General features: G+C 36.5%; 1 protein-coding gene across 1 annotated transcript in view; it reads left to right on the plus strand.

Moving 5' to 3' along the window:
- Nucleotides 1–20,937, plus strand: part of VPS13A (vacuolar protein sorting 13 homolog A) — a 282,284-nt gene extending 261,347 nt beyond the window's left edge. The window contains exons 69-72 of the mRNA XM_061425580.1: nt 4,422–4,507; nt 7,883–8,006; nt 13,016–13,090; nt 15,402–20,937. Of these exons, the coding sequence (XP_061281564.1) occupies nt 4,422–4,507; nt 7,883–8,006; nt 13,016–13,090; nt 15,402–15,452 (336 nt within the window). The 3' untranslated portion in view covers nt 15,453–20,937. The remainder of the gene's footprint in view (nt 1–4,421; nt 4,508–7,882; nt 8,007–13,015; nt 13,091–15,401) is intronic.
- The last annotated feature ends 532 nt before the right edge of the window (nt 20,938–21,469 follow it).

Here is a 21,469-nt window from a genome sequence, read left to right on the forward strand (position 1 = left end):
CATAGATGAAATGAACATGTCTAAAGTACTGGCAGTTGTACCTGAAACCTCAGACGAACTCATTGATATTTCTGCCGGACTTTGGTCTTGATGCAAAGACTACATGTGATTCCTAGTCCTGGTATTGCTAATTATTCATTTATTTTAAAGGATATCACAAATTATTTTAGGAAAAACATTCATACCTAACATCTATTTAGAGTAGAAGAAGATAGGGTATTAATATTTTACTGTTGGAACCCTGTTAACCTAAAAAAAATTAAGCCCCCCCCAAAAAAAAAATTAAGCCAGTCTGAGCTGCTTTAGCAGCCTTCCAAGGCAACAGCCAGCATCCAGGGATATTGAAGACATTTTTGAGGTCACGGAAACATGTGACATGGTGTAGTGAAAAGCATTGAAATTAGAAATAAATAAACCACTTTTCCTGAGCCCACTTCCATAACTTACATGTCTGAAGTACTGACCAAGTGACCCCAAGCATGTCAGTTAACTGTAATCTTAACCTAATAACACAGGGTTGTCATGAGGATTAGATAGGAAGGACACTTAAATGACCCTTGGTTTCTTCATGTATAAGAGGAAGAGATTAGTTTGGATGAACAGTAATATTCCTTCAGGTCTGAAATTCCAGATTTTAAAAATAATACAAATTATGCTTAGAAAAGTATAAATGTTCATATGTAGTGAGTTTATAGAGTCAAATAATTTTATCAGGAAGTTGTGACCAAAGGCATGACATTTGTAGATTCTTTACAGCATGATGAAAGATGATTAGCTATCACATTCTCTCCTGTCTATGGGATTTAGTTCCAAAGTTGTCACTTCTGCTTATTAATCCTGTTGTTCTTCCATAGTTACATGTTTTAATGGAGACTGATCAGTAAAATTTTGCTGCGTGTTGAGTTATCTTTGATGTTTATTCAAATACATTCAAATTCATTATATGTTTCTAAGCAGTTTGTTTGAGCACTCATGTTTCAAGTTTTGCATTTGAGATTTTTGATGAACTCCAAAAAGCATTGCATGAATTACTTTTTATTAGCTTTCTTTTTATCAGATTTTATTGTGACTGTTGAAGGTGGTTGATTACTTAAATGTACAGATCAGATTGGAACTGAAAAGTGAAAGGTGATGAAAAGAAATTAAGTTGAAATACCCAAACCTAATATTGAAATAAAAGTTACTTAGAACTGAACCATTAGATTTTAAATTATTTGAAGATTGTAATCTATTAATGGGGTTTATAGACTCTTGGCTTCTTTTAGTAGTGCTATTCTTGAGGAAATAAACATTTGTATTCTGAACAAAAGAAAATAAATACTTGCAAGCTTATTTTTCTTCCAATACCATAAAACTGAAATGAAGGATGTAAAATTATAAATAAAAGCTTCACTTGTACCTCCATCCCCATCATTATCCTTCCTAAGCCCAGAGGAAAATGCTGTGAACAGATTTGGTGTGTTACCACCAACCCTTACAGAAATTATTTGTTTTTATGCAAATATATGTGTTGCTACTCCCCTCATTCATTCTCAGTAACTTAATTTCTTTTCAGATAGTATATCTTGCCCAGTTTTCAGTATCAGTACACACTCATCTACCTTTTATTACCCTTGTAAGCAGGATTGTTTCTTTTTCATGATTGTATAGTGTCCTGTTGTATGCCTGCTGTAATTTATTTAAACAGTCTTCTGTTTTTGAACATTTAGGTTTTTTGCATTTAACACATTACCATGAAGATTCCTATATATATTTCTTGGCATGGCTTTGCATAAGATAAATCATAGCAGTGCAATTTCCGACCCAAAGGATACATTTATTTGACTTGAATTTTCTTGATTTTGAGTTAGGTTAAACATTTTCTCATGTTTATTGTCAGATTTTGTGTTTTGTTGAACTACCTGGTCATATCCTTATACATTTTCCTATAGACTGACTCCTTTTTCTTCCATTGGTTTATTCATATTACTAGAATGCTATGTGTTATGATATTAGTTTTTTGTCACTGTATTAACAGATATTTTCCTAATTTATCCTTTGATTTTTATTTTATTTCTATTTGCTTACTGTTTTGCTATTCACTGGTCTTTAATTTCCACATACTTAACAGTTCTTATGGACTTTGTGTTTTACATTTAGACTTTTACTGTAAAATCATAAAAGTGTTATTTTATTCTAGTACTTCTGTAATTTCATTTTGTGTAGTTAAATTAGTGATACATTTGGAATTAATTTGGTGGAAAGAGAGAAACAGAGATCTAGCTTTAGCCAGCAAGTTGCTTGAAACATCATTTATTTGGAAATGCATGTTTTTGCCCAATAATTTGAAATGTCTTGATTTTATAAATACCTGTGTTTGGATATATAGGATTTTATAAAATCCTGTTGTATTTTGGTCAGTTTCTGGAATCAGTATGCTTTCTATTGATATGTCTGTATATAACTTCCACTAGCACCAGACTGTTTCACACCTGCAACTTTATAAATTGTATTAATGTCAGCTAGGGTAGTTCTTATTCTCCTTTCATAGTTTATATTATCACTTATTTTCATATAAATCTTACAATTTTATCAAATCACTTTTTCCCCTCCTCAAAACAAATTAACAAATACCATCTTGGAATCACATTAAGAGTTCATGTATAAAAAGAGGATGGAAGAATAAAATCTTTATTATAATGAATTTTTATATCCAAGAATAAGAGATGGATTTCCATTTTCAAATTTTCTATTATTCTTCTCAATAGAGTGTTACAGCTTTTATCATACAAATTCTGCATGTTATTTATTAAATGTAATATATAAACATTTATCTTTTTATTACCTTTGTAAGCAGGTTTGTTTTCCTTCCATTTTTCAAATTGATTACTGTGTTTTAAAGTAAAGTTAACTGGATTTTGTATTTGGATTTTCCAGATACGGTTATCTGCAAGTAATTTCTACTCTTCCTCTCTAATATTTGATGCTTCTTTTTTTAAATAATTTCTTAAAATATGACCCACTTTACCACTAGTTTTGCAAATTTATTTGCATAATTTATATGTTATTAATTTTTCTGAATCTGTGGTTGTGTCCCTTTTTCATTTGTAACTCAAGGAATTGAAGTTTAAATGGCCCTACTCACTACAGTAAATAGTAAAGTTACTCTTTTCCTCAATATTATGATTTTTGAAGTTAGAAAATGCTTCCGTGCAGTTAATTTGTATGTTTTATTCTGCCTTTTTTTTAAACTTCTTTAATAAAAAAGTCTATTGTATCAGCCTTCTAAAGCAACCTTACTATGAAGGTTGTTAGCTTTCTTGTTAGCTAACCTCACTTGTTAGCTTTCTTCTAAATTATATACTTTGAGTTTTTTGATATAGCCTCATGGAATACAGTTTTCTAGAATCTTTATATTCTCTTTTGGAATTTCTTCAAGAGATCTAACATTTTTGTCTAAATTCTTAAGGAATCTTAGTCACAGTTACATTGCTTGCCTTTAATAAATAATAGTCTAGCCTGATATACATTTTAAATAGCCAGAGTAATTCCATTTTCAGAGCACATTATATTGAGAATATTAAGTCTATCTTGTTTATGTAGTTAACTTTATATTTTGTGAGACAAAGAACTGTTAATCACATCATGTACAGACAATGTTTCAGCAGTCTTAAAAGAGAAAGTCTAGTCTGTGGGCTGGTTCTGGGGTTTCCTGTCTTTCCAGAAATAATTTGCTTCCTAATTTTGAATGAACTGTGAGATTGGCAAAGAAAAGCATGTTTGTAAGGCAGATATGAGAATCATAGGCAAGAGGCAAAGTGGGAGCTAATAGTAGTTTATATGATGTGTATGTTTAAATATGTATTAGTGTTTATATGTGGTTTTGTACAGATATGATCAAATACTAATCTGTTTTCCAAGACAGAATGAATGTGATTGTTTAATACTAACTTCAGTAGGTTTCACTTCAGGTCAGTCGCTCAGTCGTGTCCAGCTCTTTGTGACCCCATGAACCGCAGCACGCCAGGCCTCCCTGTCCATCACCAACTCCTGGAGTTCACTCAGACTCATGTCCATTGAGTCGGTGATGCCATCCAACCATCTCATCCTCTGTCGTCCCCTTCTCCTCCTGCCCCCAGTCCCTCCCAGCATCAGGGTCTTTTCACTTAAACTTTGTAAAATAACAATATCTTCTAAAACTAGCATTAAATGCCAGTATAGCGGCTGTTGAGTAATCTTGAATAAAGTAGTACAAAAAGGTGCTTTTTAAGAAGGAGCAGCAATGATTTTGTGAATATTCAACTTTCTAACAATATGTTTACTGTGTAAATGTGTTAATGAATTTGCCCCCTTGAGAAGGGTTTTTAGAGGATCAGTAAAGCATTATTTGCATTAGAAGAGGATATTATCAACTTTCTCATTCTCTCACCTTTCTTTTTTAGGTCATGGAAAACGGAAGATTTGCAAAATACAAATATTTTACCCATGTCATGATCAATAAGACAGACATGTTAATGATTACCAGAAGGTAACCTCCTTTCTCTAGTATAATTTGATAACAGGTTAACTGACAATCACTCATGAAGTGAAGCAGTTGTTATTCACATCTTATTCCACATATTTAACACTGATTCATAGTAACTATGGGGCTTCCCTGGTGGCTCAGACAGTTAAAAAATCTGCCTGTAATGCGGGAGACCTGGTTTGGATCCCTGGATCAGGAAAATCACCTGGAGAAGGGAATGGCAACCCACTCCATTACTCTTGCCTGGAGAATCTCATGGACAGAAGAGCCTGGTGAGCTACAGTCCATAGAGTCTCAGAGAGTCAGACGCAACTAACAGCTCACTTCATAGTAACTGTGATTCTCTTGCTCTGCAAGCCTCGTGCCTAAAACTGTACATGCATACAAATAAATGCATAACCATGCACAAGCATGACTTTAAGTACTTTTATTTGTTTCAACCAATTAAGTGAATACAGAAATTCCCCATAAAACTGTACTCTAAAGGGTGGGCAATACCATTCCTTTCACCTCTCTGAAAGAGTGTACAATTTCAGGTTACCCCAGAAGTCAGTAATCTTCTGGTGGTATCTGACCATTAGAATATATAGAGAAACTCAATCACATAGATAGGTGTACCATTGGAGACAGATTAGTTTTTACAGCCAGATCCTCACTTTGGCCTGTAGGTAGTAGAGGGAAACATAAAAATATACAGTGGCATAGCCTCGGAACAGCAAGTGTTCACAGGAGTTATTGTTGATATTATGAAACCTGGGGAAAGAATAAGCAAGTGCAGTTTTAAGATGGATTTCTGGATGGTAGGGAGTAAAAATGGAGCTGAGGAGGAGAAATACAACTAAATAGAAAGGAGTGGCCGACTGATTGATGCAGGTTTGTTCACTGCCAAAAGGGTGAATTTATATAAGCATCTTGTTGGTTCAAGTTGATTATTGAACTTAGCAGTCATTTTTAATGTTTTTAATCCTAATAATTTCTGAGCCCCAAATTTATAACACTATCTTAATTTTCTTGTTTAAAGAGTAACATAAAGTAGAAAACTCACAGTATTTAGAAGGTGTAGATGCGAGAGGTAGTATTCTTTCCATCTCAGCTACTAGTCCCTCTTTTCCTAGAGGCAACTTGCTTTTGTTTGTTTTGTGTCCTTGAAATACTCTATGCCTGTGCAAGCAAAAGTCTGCCTCTAAAAGCGTATGTCTGCCTGAATAGGCATGTTGTGGCTGTTGTTCAGTTGCTAAGCCATGTTTGATTCCTTGTGACCCCATGGACTGCAGCACTCCAGGCTCCTCTGTCCTTCACTATCTCCTGGAGTTTGGCCAAATTCATGTCCATTGAGTTGGTGATGCTATCTAACCATCTCATCCCCTGCCACCACCTTTTCCTTTTGCCCTCCATCTTTCCCAGCATCAGAATCTTTTCCAGTGAGTCAGCTCTTTGCATCAGCCAAAAGTTTGGAGCTTTAGTTTCAGCATCAATCCTTCTAGTGAATGTTTAGGGTTGATTTCCATTAGGATTCACTGGTTTGATTTCCTTGCTATCCAAGTGACTCTCAAAAGTCTTCTCCAGCACCACAATCTGAAAGCATCAAGTTTTCGGCACTCAGCCTTTTTTATGGTCCAACACTCAAATCCATCCATGACCATAGCTTTGACTATATTGACTTTTGTTGGCACAGTGATGTCTCTGCTTTTTAATATGCTATCTAGGTTTGTCATAGCTTTCATTCCAAGGAGGAAGCATCTTTTAATTTCTGCAGTCACCATCTGCAGTGATTCTGGAGCCCCCAGAAATAAAATCTGCCACTGCTTCCACTATTTCCCCTTCTATTTGCCATGAAGTGATGGGACCGTATGCCCTTATCTTAGTTTTTTGTATAGGCATACACATACATATTTTAATGTAAATGGGAATCCATTATTAAACACCATTCTGTACCTTAATTCTTTACTTAAGGCCTATGTCTTAAAGAGTATTCCATGATTAAGAGATCTTTCTTAATTTGTAAATGACTGCCTAGTATTCATTTAGAAATATGTACTATAATGTACACCTAAGTTGTTTCTGAACTTTTATATTTAAAGACCAGTGCTTCAGTCGTTTTTGTTCACAGCAGCATTCAGTCATGTTTTATTAACCCTTCTCCCCATTGACTAAGGGAAGGGTGACTCATCAGAGTTAAACAAGAATCATTTGCTAAGTTTATTATTTCCACATCTTGCAACATTTTAGAAATAACTTTCTTCTCAACATAGTGGACCTCTTTAAGTGTGGTCATATAAACCTTGACAGTAACTGTAATGAGTTAGTTGATTGAAAAATGATATTTATACTTAGGGTGTACTTTCCAAGTTTTGCACTTGAAGATAAAGGAGCTTTGAATCAGGAGAGGAGATACTAAGTATCTGCAATAAAATTAGCTTAGCTTTGATTTTTCACATGGTTGTAGATATTCTGGAGGACCAGTGGGTCTAGTCCAACAGTCTCTATAATCCGATTGGTGAAAGAAGGGATCAGAGACAGAAGATGGAGATGAAAGAAATAAATCTTGATTAGCTGTCTTTTTTTTTCCATTCTAGCCATGTATCAGCTGTTTCTTTAATTCAGTCCCTTAACTTAAAGTATATGCCACTTAAAGAAACCTCTGATTGTACTTACAGTTGATGTTTCAGCCAGGAAGACGACTTGAGGAAGAAAGGCCTTTGAAGGAAGAATTAAATAGAATTATTATAAACAGAATTATTTGTATCTCTTGATTTCTTTCCTCAAAATAATTGGGGGAGAACAAGAATTACTTTTAAAAATCTCTTTCTGATAAAGTTTGGTAAATATATTTTATGGAGCCTTAGCAACAACAGCATTTTTTTCTAAAGCACTAATTCCATGGAAGTTCTCCAAAATATTGCTTGGTAACTGTTTCTCTTAACTTTTTCCTGTTTCTTAAAAAATTTCTAATATATTTCACTTTATAAGTACTTTAGTTTTTCTAATATAAGTATGTCATGCTGTACATTTCCTACTAAACATTGCTACAGATTTCATGTTTTCATTCTCATTTAGTTCAGTTATTTTCCAATTTCCTTTGAGATTCTTTGACCCATGTATTTTTTTTTTTAGAAGTATTCTTCTAATGTTAAGTGAACATTTGGAAGTATCCTTTTCTGTTACTTGTTTTCTGGTTTAATTTGATTAAACATACTGAGAACATATTTTGTTTTATTTCAGTTCCCTTAAATTCATTATAGTCTTTTATGACCTCGAATGTGGTGTCTCTTAGTGAATGTTCTACATGCCCTTGCAAAAAAGGTGTGTACTGCTTTATTATATTATTGGATGTAAATCCTTCAGTTTTTAAAGTGGATTCTTTTTTCTCTTTTTGAGTGGTGTGTTGTTTGTAACAAAAGGAACATTTGGACAGCTTACTTGTGAGTGGCAGTATAGTTTTGATGAGTTTACCAAAGACCCATTCATTGTTCATGAGAGAAGACTACGCATCGAAGCAAAGGTATGTTGAATAGAATTTTTTTAACACTTGGTGCTGAAAACAACACATTAAAATAGTCTTGACCTCTGTAATGTTTTCTACCTCTTTTATAGATGTTGCTTCATCTTCATATGGTTTTTCTTTGCACTGCTGTCTTACTCAGGCTTAAAGAAAAGAAACTTAGGCCAAGAAGAAATGCACTTTTGTTCTGTCACATTGACAACATTTGTGGGTCCTCATTTCATACTCAGTAACAGAACTGTACCTTCCTCGTTGCTATCTAAGGCACTAAAGTGAGATATTTGTATACCTTAGAATCCCTGGAAGTTGCCTACAGAATGTTTTTCCCTGAAATGCTCAGTTTTCACTCTAACAACCTGTTATCAATAATTCTTTTATCTTTTTATAGATATTATCTTCCTAATTCAATTGTAATCTTCTTGAATGCAGAGACCATTTCTCTGATCTTTAGCAGCTAGTGCAATACCTGGTACTTAGATGTTGATATAAAATACAGAAAATTGCTAGTCATTTGGTAAATCATAAGGAGTCTCAATATCCATTGTAAGTTGGCCAGGGAATGGTCATGGGATCAGTATGGTGCTGCCAAGAAGGAAGGGTCAGCTCTATATGAAGTTTTGGCAGTAAGAGATGGTGAGAAGTAGTTACCCAGAGGTGATTCAAGGAATTGTTACTGGAAGAAGGGGCATTGGACACAGTCAGAAACAAGATTTCTTCTAGGCTAGCCTACAGAACAGAACTGTGCCTAGGTCCTATGCTTAACTGCTGCTGCTGCTAAGTCACTTCAGTCGTGTCCGACTCTGTGGGACCCCAGAGATGGAAGCCCACCCGTCCCTGGGGTTCTCAAAGCAAGAACACTGGCGTGGGTTGCCATTTGCTTCTCCAATGCATGAAAGTGAAAGTGAAGTCACTCAGTCGTGTCCGACTCTTAGCGACCCCATGGGCTGTAGCCTACCAGGCTCCTCTGTCCATGTGATTTTCTAGGCAGGAGTACTGGAGTGGGGTGCTATTGCCTTCTCCGATGCTTAACTAGTGAAGACCTTTAGTTCAATCTTACCATTAATTTCAAAGACATGGGGCAGCTCTTAAGTAGACTGCATGTTAGTTTTTGAGCATCTTAGTCCAATTTACCCACTGAGAATTTCTCTGATTCACTCAGAAAATGAAAGACCCTGTGGCCACTTATGAAATAATGAGTAGCCCCAGGTCAGTAGGTGCCCAATATGATACTGGAGATCAGTGGTGAACTAATTCCAGAAAGAATGAAGAGATGGAGCTAAAGCAAAAACAACACCCAGTTTGGATGTGACTGGTGATGGAAGTAAAGTCTGATGCTGTAAAGAGCAATATTGCATAGGAACCTGGAATGTTAGGTCCATGAATCAAAGCAAATTGGAAGTGGTCAAACATGAGATGGCAAGAGTGAACATCGACATTTTAGCAATCAGAGAAATGAAATGGACTGGAATGGGTGAATTTAACTCAGATGACCATTATATCTACTACTGTGGGCAAGAATCCCTTAGAAGAAATGGAATAGTCCTCAGAGTCAACAGAAGAGTTTGAAATGCAGTACTTGGATGCAATCTCAAAAATGACAGAATGATCTCTCTTTGTTTCCAAGACAAACCAATCAGTATCACAGTAATCCAAGTCTTTTCCCCAACCAGTAATGCTGGAAAAGCTGAACAGTTCTATGAAGACCTACAAGATCATCTAGAACTAACATCCAAAAAAAGATGTCCTTTTCATTATAGGGGACTGGAATGCAAAAGTAGGAAGTCAAGAAATACCTGCAGTAATGGGCAAATTTGGCCTTGGAGTACGGAATGAAGCAGGGCAAAAGCTAAAAGAGTATCGCCAAGAAAACACACTGGTCATAGCAAACACCCTCTTCCAACAACACAAGAGAAGACTCTACACATGGACATCACCACATGGTCAGTAATGAAATCAGATTGACTATATTCTTTGCAGCCAAAGATGGAGAAGCTCTGTATAGTCAGCAAAAACAAGACTGGGAGTTGACTGTGGCTCAGATCATGAACTCCTTACTGCCAAATTCAGACTTAAATTGAAGAAAGTAGGCAAAATTGCTAAACCATTCAGGTATGACCTAAATCAAATCCCTTATACAGTGGAAGTGACAAATAGATTCAAGGGGTTAGACCTGATGGACAGAGTGCCTGAAGAACTATGGACAGAGGTTTATGACATTGTACAGGAGGCAGTGATCAAGACCATCCCCGAGAAAAAGAAATGCAAAAAGGCAAAATGGTTGTCTGAGGAGGTCTTACATACAGCTACTAAAAGAAGAGAAGCTACAGGCAAAGGAAAAAAGGAAAGATATTCCCATTTGAATGCAGAGTTCCAAAGAATAGCAAGAAGAGATAAGAAAGCCTTCCTCAGTGATCAGTGCAAAGAAATAGAGGAATAGAATGGGAAAGACTAGAGATAAGAAAATTACAGATACCAAGGGAACTTTGCATGCAAAGATGAGTTCAATAAAGGACAGAAATGGTATGGACCTAACAGAAGCGGAAGATACTAAGAAGAGGTGGCAAGAATACACAGAAGAACTATACAAAAAAGATATTCATAACCCAGATAATCACGATGTTGTGATCACTCACCTAGAGCCAGACATCCTGGAGTGTGAAGTCAAGTGGGCCTTAGAAAGCAGCACTATGAAGAAAGCTAGTGGAGGTGATGGCATTCCAATTGACCTATTTCAAATTCTGAAAGATGATGCTATGAAAGTGCTGCACTCAATATGCCAGCAATTTGGAAAACTCAGCAGTGGCCACAGGACTGGAAAAGGTCAGTTTTCATTCCAATCCCAAAGGCAATACCAAAGAATGTGCCAACTACCGCATAATTGCATTCATCTCACACACTAGCAAAGTAATACTCAACATTCTCCAAGCTAGGCTTCAAGAGTACATGAACCATGAACTTCCAAATGTTCAAGCTGGTTTTAGAAAAGGCAGAGGAACCAGAGATCAAATTTCCAAAATCTGTTGGATTATCAAAACGAGAGTTCCAGAAAAACATCTACTTCTGCTTTATTGACTATGCCAAAGCCTTTGACTGTGTGGATCACAACAAACTGTGGAAAATTCTGAAAGAGATGGGAATACTAGACCACCTGACCTGCTTCCTGAGAAATCTACAGACAGGTCAAGAAGCAACAGGTAGGACTGGACATGGTATAAAGACTGGTTCCTAATCGAGAAAGGAGTAATTAAGGCTGTATATTGTCACCCTGCTTATTTAACTTATATGCAGAATATATCATGAGAAATGCTAGACTGGATGAAGCACAAGCTGGAATCAAGATTGCTGGGAGAAATAGCAATAACTTCAGGTATGCAGATGACCACCCTTATGGCAGAAAGCGAAGAAGAGCTAAAGAGAGTTGATGAAAGTGAAAGAGTGAAAAAGTTGGTTAAAACTCAACATTCAGAAAACTAAGACCACGGCATCTGGTCCCATCACTTTATGGCAAATAGATGGGGAAACAGTGGAAACAGTGACAGAATTTACTTTTTGGGCTCCAAAATCACTGCAGATGGTTATTGCAGCATGAAATTAAAAGACGTTTGCTCATTGGAAGAAAAGTTGTGACCAACCCAGACAGCTTATTAAAAAGCAGAGACATTACTTTGCCAACAAAGATCCGTCTAGTCAAAGCTGTGGTTTTTCCAGTGGTCATGTATGGATGTGAGAGTTAGACTATAAAGAAAGCTGAGCACTGAAGAATTGATGCTTTTGCACTGTGGTGTTGGAGAAGACTCTTGAGAGTCCCTTGGACTGCAAGGAGATCCATCCTGTCCATCCTAAAGGAAATCAGTCCTGAATATTCATTGGAAGGACTGATGTTGAAGCTGAAACTCCAATACTTTGGCCACCTGATTCGAAGAACTGACTCATTTGAAAAGACCCTGATGCTGGGAAAGATTGAAGGCAGAAGGAGAAGGAGATGCAACAGGATGAGATGGTTGGGAGGCATTACCGACTCAATGGACATGAGTTTGAGTAAACTCCAGAGTTGGTGATGGACAGGGAGGCCTGGCATGCTGAAGTCCGTGGGGTTGCAAAGAGTTGGACACGACTGAGCGACTCACCTGAGTGGCTATTAGGCTCTGCTTTAGCCCATATTGCATTTTTCGGCATTTTTGTAATCTACAAGGATAAACTTCTTATCTCCTTGATTTCTTCCTCTTCCACAATATCAGCAATATTCCTTTTTTTAAAAAAAAATAGAAGAATCTGATTTCTTCTGAAGTCTGTATATGCCTGTTTAATTACTTATAGAAATTGTTAGACTAGTAATATACTGCTTCTTCTATGTCCTTACCCATGGTTAATAGAAGTAATCACCACCCCTCTCTCTTCTTAATAATCCCATTCTTTCTATTTGTCCCTCTAATACGTAACATCCACCACCATCCAACAGTTCTTCTCCCACAAGTACTGAACAGAATACTAAAAGAGTGAAAAAAAAATTGGAGGACAGTCACATAGCACCCACTGTGATTTCTTTGATTCTGAAGCTACATTTTTATTGCATTCTTTAAATAAAAAGAAATGCATTGGTTTAAAATGTCAGAAGTTACAGAAACACAAACACACATGCACATACTTATACACCATGTGTATATGTACTCACACACGTGTACATTATTTTTCAGCTGATTATCATGAGTCCATGGCCAGAAATTAAGAACTATCTGAGAGAGGGAAAATAGTGGCACTGCTTCTAGATGTATCTTCTTCCTATCCTCTGCACCAACCTTTTATGGCTTCACAAAGCAATTGAAATCTCACCTAAAATTTTTTGTTTTAGGTTTAGTGGTAATGGATGGGTTAGAATTTAGTCTTTTTTTTGTTTGTATTTGATTCTTCTTGATTTCTCATTCTTGTCTTTTTTTTTTTTAATGGCATTTCTTTATTTGCATTTCTGCAACTAGATTTCCATTTTAATGAAGAACTTACTCTGTTTATAGGAACGGGTGAAGTCTGTATTCCATGCCAAAGAGTTTGGAAAAATAGTTAACTTCAGAACCCCGGAGGATGCGAGGGTAAATATAGTCAATCTTTTACTTAAACACGTAGCAGCTGCTCATTCAAAGCCGTGTAAGTTGTATTGATGTCTTTAAGGCAGATAAGTTGTGTTAGTTTTTCAATTTCATGTTGTGTTTTGATGATTTTAATATATGTAACTATGTAATATTTCCCCCAAATTATTTTTTCATTAGATTGAATTCACACACCTACTTGTTTTTGAAATCAAATTGCTCTCTGATTTTAAATCTTAACTGTAATACTTCGCCAAAAAAAAAAAAAGCCAACAAACAAAAGAAATTAATTCACTCTAATGCTCATCTACCAGCTCCAGCAGGGAAAGTATAGCGCCACACTGTTTATTTCTCTACTGTGTAGATGTAATGATTTTTTTTTCTTTAATTACTGTAGCCTGGCACAAGGAAGAAGAGCCATGCCTGTAGTCAGAAAATCTGATTTTTAAATACTGGTTCTGTTCCTTCTTGACTGTAGGACCTTGGGGAAGACAGTTAACCTCAGTTTTCTCTGCACCAGGCTCCTCCGTCCATGGGATTTTCTAGGCAAGAGTACTGGAGTGGGTTGCCATTTCCTTCTCCAGGGAATCTTCCCAACCCAGGGATCGAACCCAGGTCTCCCGCATTGTAGACAGACGCTTTACCATCTGAGCCACCAGGGAAGGAAGGGTTGGGACACATACTTTAGGGATTATGGCAATTAAAAGTATATGCACTGTCAAGAAAAGGAAGACGAATTGACTATCTACCTCATTGGTCACAACTTAGATGCTGTTCCTGACACTGAATTGTACTCACTGTGTTGTGAAACTTACAAATAAGAACACAGGGCTTCTTTGCTGAATCCCTGGGCCCTAGGCGCCTCTGCGTTGGTCCTGGCTGGTTATGACTATTTACCAGTTCACTTCTCACACCTGGAGGTCAAAGCAGGAACCTCTTTCACCCATACATGTGTGCCTTGTATCATTTAGCAAGTGCTGTGCCATTTTCTTGGAGAAGGCAATGGCACCCCACTCCAGTACTCTTGCCTGGGAAATCCCATGGACGGAGGAGCCTGGTAGGCTACAGTCCATGGGGCCGCTAAGAGTTGGACACGACTAAGTGACTTCACTTTCACTTTTCACTTTCATGCTTTGGAGAAGGAAATGGCAACCCACTCCAGTGTTCTGGCCTGGAGAATCCCAGGGACAGAGGAGCCTGGTGGGCTTCCGTCTATAGGGTCACACAGAGTCGGGCACGACTGACGCGACTTAGCAGCAGCAGCAGCAATGCCATTTTCTATGTAGACATTGTGATATAAGGTAACATTGACATACTAACAATACAAAACTGAAAAGGGGACAAGTTACAAAGAAAGACTGATAAAGTGACTAGAGTCTCAGTATGCATGTTGCCTGGAACAGGGAGACAGTGTAAAGCATGATGATAATATGACTTGCAGGCCATTTTCTTCATGTTGCTGAAGGGGACATTACCTTCAGTTTCTCTGTAATAAGTTTTCCATTTAATCTCTCACCATATTATTTTATCTCAGAAAGTTCTTTTTAATCTCCCAGTTCAGCCAGAAACATCCAGAAAAAGCTACTGAGCCTAGTTCTCTTTCTCTACTTATCTTAGAGTTGTTCCCACTAGGTTCTTCTTAAATAAAAAAGCACAAATATATCTGCTTAAGATTTTCCTAATGGGATAACCCCAGTTATCACTGACTCCATGGCTTTTATTTGTCATATAAGCCAAATGATAATAGACTTTATCAGCAGAAAGTTTCCCATTTCATTTGCATTTTGAAATTTCAGATCCTTTGAAAATAGAAAATACATCATGAAAGCACCTATTAATATGCTCAAGAATGTTGCTATGCTACTACTTACTGTAGAATTATATGTATTATTTCTACTCAGTCAGATCCCAATATATAGAATGATGAAGGTTTGTGATACAGAATTGGCATAGGTTGGAAGGAATTCTGCATGGATGATTTTTACACTATGCCGGAGTTATTCAATCCAGCTGTCAAATTACCCTTCTCTCTCGGGATGGATCATTTTACTTTTCTTATTCTGAAGATGAACATCTAAGTCCAAAGACCTTAGAATGGTATTGTTACTACTGTTAAACCCAGTACCATTGTTCCTGAGTCACCTGGACTATTTAAGTGAATGAATGATCTCTCCTACATAGTGAATTTAGTTCTTGGCTATTTCAGTATACTCCTGACTAAACTGGAAGATAACTTCTAGATTTTCACTCATTACATTTTGTCATTGCAAGTTCACTGAAGTTAAGTAAATGTTGCTTCATTTCCCCACTACAGTGGATCCTCAGAAAGCTAGAAGAAGCAAGAGAACCTTCCCCGAACCTCTGACAGAGACCACTGCCTGAAGATGTACAGCAATAAATCATTACAGTTTCTACCTTGTACCTTCCAAAACCTGTTTGGGAAGTGTAGTACAGAAGTAATTTAAAGTACTTTTTTAAAAAATTCAGAATCAAGTAAAACAGCTACATGATTCAACTATTTCAATTCTTTGGGGATCTGTTTGGTTTTCTAACTTGAATCATGCATCCGGTTAAATTCTGATTACTTTATAAAAGAAGTATTTCTTTTATGAATCTTAAGTATTTGCTCCAGGTGATTCTCTGTAATGGTGGAGAAATTGCACATATTTAGCCTGAATTTAATGGAGCTAAATTGAATATTCCTAGTTCACATTTTAAAGTTCTATCATGCTTACATCAAACTCCCTGAATGAATGATAAGTAGATGATGAAATCAGACATTGCCTTAGTGCTATCAAGATAACTTTGGTGGTAGTTTCTTTAGAAACATGAAGTTCATTTTACAGATAAATATTTTAGTATGATTTTCCTTATTTTTTTAAATAAAGGGTAGATTTAAATTACTGTTTGAAGTACATAGCATGACTATGAAAAATAGTCTTTTTTATTTTATGTGATACAAATTGACAAATACCTCTTCAAGCCTCATCTTAAGAAAGGCTTGAAGAAATGAGTGTCATCCCTGAACAGGGAAAGTCCCTCTCAAAACTTCAAAGCCTTAGAAATACTTCCTCAAGCCAGCATCTTGAGATCTACTTGGTTTCCCAAGGTTATATTTTTAATAGATTTAATAGATTGCTGACCTTAAAGGAAAATTCCTGAGGCCTTAACAATACCAGCTTCCTATTCACTGGTAGGATGAAACAAAATTTTGCTGTCTTAATACAAGTTATGCTTCAGAACAGATAGCCCCTCTCTGTACAAATGTAGGATAAATATGTGTACCCTAAAATCTAACCTAGTAACCTATTCTGTTGGCAATAAATTGAGAATTTCTGGTTTGCTTTGTCTTATTCAAGTGAGAATCACTTTTTCTAAGTGTATAGCTCATCCAAACAAAAACCATGGGCAGCAAATCAGTAAAAATGTCATGGGGGTTTTTTCCCTTGGTTCTTACCCAAGATCCTTATACCTTTATATTAATGAGAGTTTTCAAGTGAAAGAGGATAAATACATGATTGTAAACCATGAAGAGAACAATGCAGTATCTTATTTATTGAATAATGAGTATTTGATGCATGTTGTACATGCCACCAAATTACTATAAGCTGTTTTTAGAATTGGAGACTGTATAAGAAGTTAATGGTTGTGAAATTCTCATATTCCTTGAACCCTTGGTTTGTTGTAAAAGCTAAAATAAACAGCATGCCAGACTGTAATTGTATTTCTTCCTGACCAAGTCTTGCTACTAAATACTACTGATTTTCCTCTGATTATAAAAACACATTGTTTATTAATAATAGTTCCTTCAGGATTTTTTTTTTCTTTGCTGAACATAATCACAGGATGAGAAGTTTCGAATCTCATGATAGTGCATGTTCCCTTGATGGCCTTTTTTCAAAGTAACATACTTTTTGTCTTTTGCTGAGCTCTGCCAATTTTGCATACATTAGAATTAAACCTAGGAATAGAGGTGGTCAGAAATCTTTTATCAGATTGTCCTCATCTGAAATGTTCCTTTGCTGGAGTTCTAGTCAGTGTCATTAGTCAAGTGCCTCATTACCTACTCCAGTTTCACGGTTTTATTCTCAGAATAAAGACCCATCACTCTTTGGGTATCCCATGGTAAAGGGGAAAAGTCTTAATAGTGTACGGAGAGAAATCCTTCTGGTATCCTCTGGAGGCCAGCCAGAGTGGGTCTTGTCAGTAGTACATACGGAAAGCCAGTGTGCCTGTTTTTCCTGTTCCCATGCCAATGACAACCTAGAAATATCTTATTCTTTCTCCGCCATCAGTCATCTGTCCATCAACACCTCCAATCCATTCCTGTCTCTGGAATAGAAAGACCCACAATTTCAAAAGCAATAGTTTCATCAGTTGTCTTAGAAGCTTTTTTTCAACTAAAACAAAGAACATAAGTAAATCACTAGATAATGAGTCAGTCTTTTTAGCATAACATTTTACAATTTACAGTTATATGTTTGATTCTGTAGTCTTTTTCTTGAATATTACAGAGTTTATAATCTATGGTATTTAAAAAGTAACCTACCTTGAATTATATTTAACTATGTTTAGTGGTTCTCAGCTTGAGAACTTTAAACTTGTCTTCGTTGTTTGGTAGTTGCTATGGAAAGGGGCCTGAGTATTCTGTCCTTCGTCTCTTTCTATTATATGTTAGCTGTTTCCCTATACCTTTCATGTATCCTGATCTGTGATTATGTATGAAGCTGAAGGCAGAGTGTCTGTCCCTAGCCAACTCACCTCCAGAAAACTGTAATCACTAAACATAGCAACTTTGATTTCTGATACAAAAAGAAGCTTGTAATTGCTTCACATTTACAAAATACTCCATGAACCAAAGAGCATGTGTGCTTCTGCAGTGGCTTCCCAACTACAGTATGTATATTGACTGCTCCTTCTCTGGTGTTAGCAAGCCCTTGGAATTTTTCCCAGGCTCACTTCAGTACAACTGCATTATTTTCTGGTCCCTAAATAATCATGATTATCTGTGGCAGTACTTCCCTGTCTTTCTCTCCTCCATAATCCTAATCAATCCCAAAACTATCCTGTGGCCTCCAAAGAAGATTTTATGAAACTTATTTGTCAATTCTATCATAATTATCTCCATCATTTTTTCCAACAGTAGTAGTAATAATAATACCGTCCCAGTGAGTACACACGTACCTAACTCATCTCTTAGAAATATCCTGTGAAGTAGTATCCTGTTACTGTCTGGTAAAAAGTAAAGATGCTACTTAGTGCTGAATTTTATGAACCTTATTTATTCAGTCATCAATGACCAGCTTTTGTTAGTACTTTTCAGGCCCCAGTATTAAAAAGATTGCCACAAGGTACTGGGCTAGTTTGCCTGTAGGAACTGAAAGTGTTTGCCAAATACACTGAAGGTAGAAGTAGCTCTTTGGAAATGGACATATTTATGCCCCGGCCACCATAGGGCAGAGAAAGCTGTTTGGATTCCAGGGCCATTGCTTTTACATTCTCTCAAGGTCAGCTAAAATCCTCAAGGATGGTGTTTTTCAAACTGTAGGTCTTAACCCATTAGTGAGCCATGCAATCAGTTCAAGACCAGCATATTTTCTTAACGGAATAGAAAAGAAAAGAGCTTTGCAGGTAACAAGGTTAAATATTGTTTTAGTTAAATAATTAGTTAAATAATCTATATACTGTGTATACTGGGTCACAAAATGTAATTTGTTATTGTGAATTGCAGTTTGGGGAGGAGGAACCTGAAAGCCACTGCTGTAGGAGGCATGTAGCATTCAGTGATTGTTGAAACAATCTGGATCGTGCCAAGCCTTACTTTACCTTGGGTAAGGCGCAACAGACCCACAACTCAGGGAGTCTTTAGGCTGTGAGCACTGTCTTTTTCTATTGAGGGAGAAGATAGGATAGCTCTTATTTTGGAAATGTTTTCCTTTTCTGGTATATATCAGATGCCTGTGTAATATGTCCCACCAGTGGTCTAGAAAAAGCATAGAAAATTGAGATCCACAAACAGCTCCCAAAAAAGATCACAGAATCTCCTTTAATTTAGTGTATTTCCTCCTCTCTCCCACTAAGCATTTTACTAGGATTGGGCACAGAAGTTCTCCTTTTAAGGATATTGACTTTGCTCCATCTACCTGCCATCTGAGTCACCAAATGGACAAAGGCAAATGGGGAGCTGATTCATAGGTCACAATCTTTTAGGGCCAAAATACTTATTCTCTGCAGAGTTCCAGACAAATGCCAACACTTTTTAGCTGAAAATAATCGAATTTCCTAATTTACGTAGGATTCAAGTAGAAAATACAGATAATTTGATTCTTTTTGCAAGATTCAATGCAAAATTTGTTGAATCTGGTTTTCTTTGGTGCTACCCAGTATCACTGATCGCTCTTTTGCATACCCTAAATGAGAACCATCCGCCCTCCTGCCCAATCCTTTGAAATATGCTTTTGAAATTATACCTTACTGATAGTGCTATACCTAATCAAGCTAACACTGATTGGTTAAACTTTTTAGGATTCTTATAATCTTTATCTTTGATCATTGCCCCAAACAGCTATCAGTGCAGACCTTTTCTCCTGCTTTCTGTCTCTCTACCCCAGTTGGTATAAAGTAGTATTTGTTCCAGGGCTATCTTAAAAGGCCAGTGCAAGGACTGAGAAGACACTGGATCCTACTCTTTTGCAAACCGTCACATTTCTTTAACTGAAACTGTTTTTTACCTTATTTCCTGTTTTGTAAAATAAATTGTCCCATGTCATTTTTTAAAAAAATGTTTCATTTTAGAATTACAAATTAGTTCTTTTTTAAAAGCATTATGGCGTTTTCCAAAAAATTGATAATTTTGGTTACCCAGTGAGCCATGTAAGATATGAAACTTTGGGTTTTATAGGTTGATACTCATATATTTTTAAAGTTTTTATCACTTTACACAAAGTCATTTGTATTATAGTTTAGCACCTGCTGTGATGTCTGTCAACCTGAAAACCCCTGTCACTGAGCACCATTCACATTCATTTACTGTTGCTTTGATACCTTTAATAATGGGCTCCTTCTCCTGAAGTCCTTGTAACAGGAAACCCTGTGAGAGTGCTATAATAAAACGTCCCGTCGTCAGAAGTGAATGTAAAAGACATCATGTTAAAAAATCCAGCATTTCTTCTTATGCAGTCATAGTGCTAGCATTCCACTGGCTACCCAGAAGTTTCCAACTCGCAAGCTGTAAAATTCAAGTAAAAATGCAGACTACATTGAAATGTTCTCATTGTCAGTTTTATACCTGCACTCACAGACTGTTAGAAATTGTACCTGGGACTTGTTGCAAGATCAGATTGTTAAGACTTTTTAAAATGGTCCTCTGTATGTGAATATGTATTTTACATATAAAATTGAATTTTTCAGGGAATGTGCACTTTAAAAATATTTCCTTACTAATGTTTGTATTGACCAAATAGTCTTTGCTTCTTCGGAATGCTTATTCTTTAGTGAAAATATGGTTCTTGATGATGATGATAGTATTTTAAATGTCTATTTCTGATTCAGTGCAATATTTCCTTGTACTTATGTCTGACCCAGTTGCCTGTTATACAGTCCCTGCCTTGATTTTGTGTGTTCTGATGAGATAATTAATTTATAAACACAAAAATCACAGTGAAATTCTTGAAATTGAACTTAGTCTTTTTCCTCCTGAAAATTGGTTCACCATGCTCACCAATGACTTTTTTCTAAATAATGATTTCTTGCTATTGGTAGAATTGAATTGCTTGGTCACATGACTGCCCGGTTTAACTCCGTGTACCTCTTTCAAATAAATTGAGTAAAATAAAAATTTCTGATCTTCAGTCTGCCTCTGTTTTTTAGTTACTGGATAGAACTAGAAAAATTACCATTAAGTCCTCTCTCACCTATCTAAACTCTGCCCTCTTTGGGTCCTAAATAAACCTGGATAACTAACAGATTGCCCAGGGTCCTGGTTTTGCAGTCAAAACTGACAGCTTTCCAGCCCAGCATGATCCCTGCTAAGAGCTTGAGTGGTAATACCTACCTGATTCGTAAGCACCAAGACTGTGCCTCCCAGCCTCAGAAAACTTCCAACGGCTCATTTCCAAGGTAAGTAATGATTATATTTTGAAAGGAGGGCTAAGAGAGAGAATTTCCTACTTGCAGAATTAATATTGACAGAAATAAGTAATTTGCTTCTAATATGAAGTGTTCAGCCTTTTTATGACTTGTTACTCATACTTAAAGTGACTCAAAGCCATTTTCTTATGTGCTTTGTCAGCCAGAGATAAAAATAATAACCGAGTGCTAAAAAGTGCTTAAAAACAAAATTCCTCATTGTTTAAATGCCCTGGTAACTGATTCTCTTGAGCC

Source organism: Bos javanicus, chromosome 8 (assembly GCF_032452875.1).
Source record: "Bos javanicus breed banteng chromosome 8, ARS-OSU_banteng_1.0, whole genome shotgun sequence".
Classification (NCBI taxonomy): Eukaryota; Metazoa; Chordata; class Mammalia; order Artiodactyla; family Bovidae; genus Bos; species Bos javanicus.